The 8,391-nt window shown below is 42.6% G+C and overlaps 1 protein-coding gene across 1 annotated transcript; it reads right to left on the reverse strand.

Annotated features, from left to right (window-relative positions):
* Positions 1–102: 102 nt before the first annotated feature.
* ARL2BP (ARF like GTPase 2 binding protein) lies at positions 103–7,823 on the reverse strand. The gene is made up of 5 exons (XM_010162915.2): positions 7,786–7,823; positions 5,388–5,449; positions 2,662–2,768; positions 1,479–1,564; positions 103–235 (listed from the first exon to the last, which is right to left on the reverse strand). The coding sequence occupies exons 1-5, from the start codon at positions 7,821–7,823 to the stop codon at positions 103–105; spliced, it is 426 nt and encodes a 141-aa protein (XP_010161217.2).
* Between the last annotated feature and the right edge of the window lie 568 nt (positions 7,824–8,391).

Below are 8,391 nucleotides of genomic sequence, written 5' to 3' on the forward strand. Positions count from 1 at the left end.
CACCAAGGTAAACTCCTCTATTGTTCTGACTAAATGCTACTATCTACTGTAATAATACTGCCTTTGGGACTCTCAGGCAGAGCTACACAAAAACAACAGTCATTATGCCAATGAAAATAAACAACGCGACACACTTACAGCTCTGTAATCCAAGAACATTTCTTTGAAAGCCAGAAAGTCAGTAAACGTGAGAAGCATATCAAATATATCACCTGCCATTTCATCTTTGTGCTGTCTGTAGAGAGAAGTTGGGACATTAGAAAACCATGCAGTAAATAAACTCTTATTTTAAAATGGTACGAGGTCAAAAGGATAGTGGGACAAGTAGAACAATATCTAAATTTAAACAAGAATGTTATCATGAGTCTTTTGTAAAGCAAAACTTTAGCCAAATATTACCTTGTAGTATTCCCAATCCAAGTACATTATTATATTTATGTAAATCCAAGATGTAAGAATATCACATCAGTCCTTGAAAACCAGACAAAAAAAACCTGACCTGTAAGTCAACAGAAACGACACTCCACTAGCATGTATCTATTTTATCTTAAATATTATCTATTTACTTATCTTGAGCACTGAAACAGCTAGACAGTCCCTTGGCAGCTGAGAAAGGTTGGGGAGAGGCACAGAATGCTCACACATATGCCTTACAAATGAGGGACTGTACTGACAATACTCGGTAGAGGACTTTTGATGAAAACATTTTGGAAGAAAGACTCTCTGCTCCCACACCGGCAGATTTCAACAAGACTTTCTTAACAGGCAAGGGTTGGGTTGTTCAGTTTTTGTTTGTTTGTTGGGTTTTTTTTAATTCTTTAATTCTTACCAGAAGGAGCTTTATCTTTTAAGCGTACTATATGTATTCACAATAACTTCAAATGTTTTATGTTAAAAAAAAAGAGATTCAAATATTGTAAGATATTGCACTGCCAATTAGACCTGATTTTCTTATTCAAGGGGAAAACCAGGGAACTTTCAAACGTGAGCTCTTCATGAAGCTGGTTTAAGCTAAAGTGACCAAATGCAAAAGCTTAAGAGAAACCAAAGTTTTCTCTGAATGCTTTTTACAAAAATTGCAGTAAAGACATTATATCACATGACTGTTGAAGGACTAACAGGCTATTGAAGTGTCTAACACAGAATCTGAAAGAGATAAACGAGACCCAACCTTTTAAGGGTCTGGCTTCAAAGTGACAATGGATGGAGAAACCCTTTCAGTGTTCTCCTTCTGATTTCTCTTCCTACCCCTTAACCCAAATAAATTTCAGCATGGCAGCTCAGAAATTCAGAGTTGGACAACATGCTGAAGGAAAGAAATGTGGTCAGTCACTGCACGCATGAACACTCTTTTTTTAATTAAAGAGGAATCTCTTTCTAAAGGGAGAACTGTCAAACCTACAGTTTAATCTACATAAAGAGAGTTAATTGAGAAGCACATAACCTGCCCCCCAACCAAAAGTAAAGCAGAGACTTACTGCAGTGACATGGTGAAAGCAGTCATATTAAAACCAGGAATCCGATCAAGCAATTTTTCTTCGACGTATTTCTCTACTAAAGAGATCTGAAAAAAACCCAAACAAACCACCCCTATAATACTGTCACAGAATTCAGGAGCAGACTTCAAAACAGTGCTTCCTCCTTACACTGATATCTTTGTATTATCCTCACCGGGCAAACAACTGCGGATTCCTTAGCTCGGTGATGCTAAGTTCAATTATTCACATCACCACTGAGCTGAACATTTTTGCTGGGAATACAGATAAGAAAAAACCATCTGGAGAAGTTTCCAAGTGAAACAAAGAGAAAGGAACCTAGAGCTCCAGAAAACATCTTTCTTGCTCACAGATCATGAAAAAGACGGCATGCAGGACAGCAGGTGTCATGTTGGCTCTGCTCCATGTAAAGCCAGTATTTTATAAAGGGGGAATACAGGACCTGACATTGGCCTTAAAAAACAAAACAAACCAAAAAAGCAATACACGTTGTCCTGGTTTTTAGTTGGGCCAGAGCTGGTTCTGTTCAGCAGCGGGAACAGCGCTGGGATTTGGGTTCAGCTGGGATTTGTCAGGAGAGAAACGCTGAGAACATCCCCATGTTGCATTTGTGTCCCTGGCACTGAAGGACTTTGTGTTTGTCCGTCTGCAAGCGCCAGATCTCAGGGGGGAGGAATATTGACATGGATCAGTTCCATGGGCATTGGGCTCTGCCAAGGGGCTGTTCCATCTCCTGTCCCCCATGGGCAGGAGATCCATGAGGGGCTCTTCCTCTCTTGCTCTCTCTGGCTTTCGCTCGGGCTCTGGCTCTCCTGGGATTGCAGTTTCAGTTCGGGATTGTCGCTCCTACGGGATCGTGATCTGGGAACGGGCCGGGCTCGGTCAGTGGGTGGTGAGCAATGGCACTGGGGGTCACTCATTTGTGTATTTTATTACCATTATTACTAGCATAACTATTTTAATATTGGTATTATTTTAAGTTTTCTTTCATTTAAATTATTAAATTGTTCTCATCTCACCCTGCGAGTCTCCTTACCCTTGCCCCCCAATTCTCTCCCCTATCCTCTGAGGGTAGGGGACAGTGAGTGAATGGCTGTGCTGTTTACGGGCCAAGGCCCAGCCCAGTGAAACCATCACACATAAAAAATAGGGAAAAGTATCTTACATATTCATTAAAAATAGAAGTATAGATGAGCTTGTTTTCTTCTGAGTCATCAAACTCCTGGTAGTGCTTCTCCATAAAAGTCCTCTGTATCAACTGGAAATCATCATCTGGGCCACAACAAAAATGGATCATACCGTTAGGAGTTCAGTCATTCTTTCTGTAACACAAACCCCCCATTCACTAGTCCTCCGCTCCCCTCTTGTAACCACGGAGCCCTGCACACGTGCAAAGTCAGTCACACCAGTACTGCAGCAGCTGCAAAGCCACCATTCCTGACCCATCTGGGAGAAGACAGAGGCTGCTGTGGAGGGCAGCAGCACATCAGGCTGCACTTTGACAGCAGCTGTGTATTTAGAATACAATGGGATTAACATTTCTACCGAGCAAGGTCTACAATTACTTCTTATAAGTTTCATTTACACTCAGTATTAGCATAAAAAGTTGTCCTGCTTTATGTTTTATTGATAAAGTTACTTATTCTGAACCCCTTTTTATTCAGGCTCTCCAATTAGCAAAACACCTGTATTTTTTTTATGAAGTGAACACCTCTTCCCTACAATAATTATTTTTTTTTTCCCCTTGAATTAAAAAATATTAGTGAAGCTCCCAGATTAATTTTCAACTGCTGAAGATTTTTTTTCCATTTGTTGAATCCCAGAATTGCCTGGATTGGAAAAGACCTTTAAGCTCATCGAGTCCCACCATGAACCCAACACTGACAAGTCCCCGACTAACCCATGTCCCTCAGCACTATGTCTACACGACTCTTCAATCCCTCCAGGGATGGGGACTCCACCACTGCCCTGGGCAACCCCTTCCAATGCCTCGGAACCCTTTCAGCAAAGAAATTCTTCCTCACATCCCATCTCAACTGCCCTGGCCACAACTTGAGGCCATTTCCTCTTGTCCTGTCCCTTGGTCCTTGGTTGAACAGACCCACCCCCACCTCTCTCCACCCTCCTCCAAGGGACTTGGACAGAGCAAGGAAAGAAGAATAAAAATTAACACTGTAGGTCACCACTGAATTCAAGAGAACAAGAACACATATAAGCTTTACTTATACACAGTGTTAAAATACACCAGTCCCAGCTTTCTAAGCCCTAACACGTTACAGTTTAGTCAGCATTTCTCCAGATTCAACTACATCACCAGGCAAACGAGGCTGCAGAATCTACATCTCTCTGGGAAGGATGTGGTTAAAAAGATTAGATGCTGTTCTCATGAAGCAGCTGAGGGCTGCTTAGCATAAATTCTGTCTTGGCTGCTTGTAAACTACTTCCTTGCACACACTGACTTACTTCTCAGTGGTCCTGAGAATTTAGCAACTTCAATTGCCATGAGATTGACACCATTCCACTTCCCCGCTATGAACAGGTCCCTCAGGTTACAGCTGTGCGCGTACGTGCAAGTTACACCCGAGAAAATCAACTCACAAGGATCATCTCAAAAAGTGAAAGTGGCAAGACATGATGACACCCATCTCCAGTTATGCAATGCTGCTGCAGAAACAGGAAATCTACTGTCCTCCTTGTTCAGCAGAGACAGGACAAGGAACAGCACAGGGGACAAAAGGCTGCCTGCAGCAGCAACAGCTCGGCACTACAGCAAATCGCCCAGACAAACCAAGGCAGCTTCTAAGAATATCCTGATATCCTGGTTTTTAGCTGGGACAGAGCTGGGTTTCTTTTTCAGTAGCTAGAATTGTGCTGTGTTTTGCTTTTCAACCTGGGACTTGTTATGACAGAGACACTGAGAACATCCCAATGTTTACATTTTTGTCACTGGAAGCGAAGGACTTTGTGATCTGTTAGTCCACAAGCACAAGATTTAAGGGGGCTGAGGAATATTTAAATTAATAAGCTAAATTGACAGTTAGATATGCCAATGGGATATTCCATATCATATCATATCATATATCATATCATATCATATATCATATCATATCATGCCCACTATATTAGTGAGGGGCTCTTCCTCTCTTGCTCTCTCTGGCTTTGGCTCGGGCTCTGGCTCTCCCGGGATTGCGGTTTCGGGTCGGGATTGTCGCTCCTCCGGGATCGTGATCTGGGAACGGGCCGGGCTCGGTCAGCGGGTGGTGAGCAATGGCACTGGGTGTCACTCATTTGCATATTTTGTTACTTTTATCATTATCACTACTATTTTAATATTAGTATTATCTTAAGCTTTATTTCTATTATTAAATTGTTCTTATCTCACCCTACAAGCCTCCTTCCACTTGCTCCCCAATCCTCTCCCCTGTCCCATGGAGTTGGGGGCAGTGGGTGAACGGTTGTGTTGGCTGCAGCCAAGGGCCAGCCCAGTGAAACCATCACATTAGGAGAGGTTTAGGCAGCGCTGGAGAAGGGAAGGCCACCTCTCACAATCCCTTCCATCCCCTTTTATAAGGGGTTATAAAAATCCTGGAAGGCTTTGATTTCCATGTGAGATTTACAGGGATCTTTACTATTTAAGAAGCATTGTATCACAGTGATGCAGGGAAGAATTTTCAAGGCTCAAAAGCACACTGTTGTGCAAACTGCGCGCAAAATACTTCTGGTTATGTTTTTACTGTGCTACCAGGTTAGGGGGCATGGCAACAAAGGAAGGAAAGCTCCTTCTGGTTTTTTTTTATTGTCTTTATTTTACCTGTCTGTCTGCTAACAGAAGAGCAGCTTGAAGCACGTTTAGCGCTCATCTTCTTGTCTCTAACTATTTGCAGAGCTTACCCATTATAATATCCTCCAGATAGCCAACAACTGCATCGAACTCTGTGTCAGAAGGGGAGGAGCTGAAAGCAAAGAAAGGTGATACTGCATAAATATACATTTCAAGCACAGTAGAAATGAAAGTTAATATTAAAAAAGTGTTAACAAAAGCCTCAGCATGAATAAGCCCAGTAATTACAAGATAACTGAATAATTTCCTAATTTCAACCTATGAAATAATCCACGACACTGGTAAGACTGCTTCATGGGGATTCCCATCAGGTCTCTACTGTATTTTCCCCAGGTAGATTCCTATAAATGTTGTCTTACTGGCATTACTGTTAAGGTAATTCTAGTAAATCTACACCTGGATTTAAAAGGTGTAACTGGAACAGCAAATTAAGCATTTTCCAGCCCACAAATCCCAGCTGCTACCACAACCTTTCCTTCTGCTCTTTTCCCTGCGTAACTCTACACGGTGACCACAGAACTCCAGAAATTCTAGACAATCTTTTGAAATACTTGGTCTCATGGAACCCCTTAAACTCAATGTGTACACAAGTATTATATAACTGAAGAAATGTAAATATTTTTCTTATGGAAAAGACATCCCTACATGCCACAAATAAATGGCATAACCTCCTAAGGTCATTCTATCACGAGCAAACATTAAACATCATTACGGATCTGAAGTCATCCAGGAAAGAACCCTTTGGTACCAGCACTTCAGGACTTTGGATCCCCCTGCTAAATTTTATTATTGTGCCGCTTGTTCAGACACAACAGATAATCCACAAGATATCCTTGGCATTCACAGCTGATCTTTAGTGGGGGTGAACTCTTCCTATATTCTCCAGCACTTGAATGACAAGCTTTTCTCACACGAGGGAAACAAGTCTCATAGGACATTTGTCTTTAAGAAAAACAATAGCTTTGATCAGCAAAAGCAACGTTTAAATTAAAATTAAATGTCTCTCTCTTTCACATTTCTCCTTAGTAAACAGAGCACAATGCTCTTTCAGGCTAAATTTTAAAAAAATCATTAAAGTTATTTTGCTACTGAGTAATAGTCCAGTTAAATTAATCCAACAACAGTTTAACTACAACGAGCCATAGGGCTCATTCTCACCAGGAAAAATGAAAAAAAATACTTGACTTAAAAAGGCATCTGATCACCAAGCAACGTTCTAGCAACATTTCTGATCTGTTAAGCCTTGGGAGCTGAGCAAAGCCAAGCCAAGGGATGGAAAAGTGTGCTCTTCCACCAGAGGGCATGGCATGACCAGGGGAAGAGCTGGCACAGCACAGCCACAGCATTATGTACCCTGAGCATCACACTCAGGACTTCAGGCCACAGGGCTCACTCTGGCCATTTCCATGCAAAGACAGGAGACTTCAGAATCAAAGAATCCCAGAGTGGTTTGGGTTGGAAGGGACCTTAAAGCTCATCCAGTCCCAACCCCCCTGCCAGCAGCAGGGACACCTTCCACTAGACAAGGTTGCTCAAAGCCTCATCCAACCTTTGCTATGGATAATTTCCAATCCTTTTTTCCCCCCTCCAGAACAGTACTACTATTGGTTTTACAGCTTATTCTAACAGCAACAGAAAATTTAAAGCATTAATTTAAGCCCCAGTTTAAGCTTGTGAGACAAATAATGGAATTTGTTCCAAATTTTGTTCCAAAACAGCAGTGATTCCACCTCTCCTTATAACACACCTGCATCTGCACCCCTGAAGAAACACACGCTCACAGATCTTGTGGTTTAAGCTTTGTTGCCTCATCATGTCTAGTTTAGGCCAGCACAACCCGTGCTGCTGAGGCAGCCCAGGCACATGGCCATTTGTGACAGCCTGTAGACTGAAGAATTAAATCTATGAAGCGGAGTGACAGAAGCACAGGCACACGTCCCCTTCCGCCACGAGCTTTAGCAGAAGGGTATGCCAGAGAAATGTGGAGCAAAGCAGTGTCCTAGCATCTACCAGTGGAAAACTGGGTTGAGGCCACCTGTGAAAGGTCTCACATGTCTAGAAGGAGCACACTCAAACACAGAGGAACAGTCTCTTCTTAGAATCTGCAATATAAGACAACATATGCTCTTGAAAAGAAGAGAGAAATTTCGAATTTTAAATGAACACAACCCTCAAAGTTTTCAGCCTCACAGTGTTTATTTTCATCCCTCAGCCAGGTCTATCTGGTGCTCTGCTCATTGCAGTTATATTTAGTTTGACTTCACCTAAACTCTGAACTGATGTTATCCCCTCTTGGAGCTTTGCATTTTTCTGCACCCTTGTTCTTCTAAGAGGTAGGATCTGCTAATCACTGTGGTGTAAATTCAGTCAGGTAATTATATTCCTATTAGGATATTTTAACTAGTAATTAGCTTATTGAAGATCTGACACAGAACGTAGTGTACTCACATGGCTACAGCAAAGATTTCTTCCTCAGAAGTCTCCATCGTTAGTGCATAACCAGACTGGAGGAGAGGCAACCTGCTGTACTGCTGCTCTTAGCCGTTATTTCCTCTTCTCAGACAAAGTACTAAGGAATAATATATGACTTGGCATTAATACAAATTAAATGGTTAAATTGCCATGCACTTCTCAAACAGCAAATCAGGAATCTTGACTTTTCAGATGTAAAAATCATGTTCTTCCAAAGTTACTGCTACTTCTTTTCCGTAATAACCCAAATTGTCTAGGAACTTTCTCTGCCTCCTCAGAGAACAGGCTCAAAACCGCACACACCTGCAGTCGGTCTCTGCAAAGGGATTTTAGGTGACCTTTGTATCTTTTCTCCTGAAGCCTCTATGACTGACTGTTATAAAGACACAAGAAAATGAAGCCGAAGAAGATGGAGATGCCACCGGTGCACGGCCGCGAGCGCGCAGGCACCGGACAGTGACCCCAAGTGCCAGGCCAGGGGCTCCGGCCAGCGCTGGTCTGTGTCCTGGCCAAACAGCCCGTGGCCGTGCCGTTACCGGCCCGTGGCACAGGACAGCGCACCCAGCACCCGGGGCCGCTGGG

The sequence above is a fragment of the Antrostomus carolinensis genome, unplaced genomic scaffold (assembly GCF_000700745.2).
Source record: "Antrostomus carolinensis isolate BGI_N321 unplaced genomic scaffold, ASM70074v2 scaffold52622, whole genome shotgun sequence".
NCBI classification, from domain to species: domain Eukaryota; kingdom Metazoa; phylum Chordata; class Aves; order Caprimulgiformes; family Caprimulgidae; genus Antrostomus; species Antrostomus carolinensis.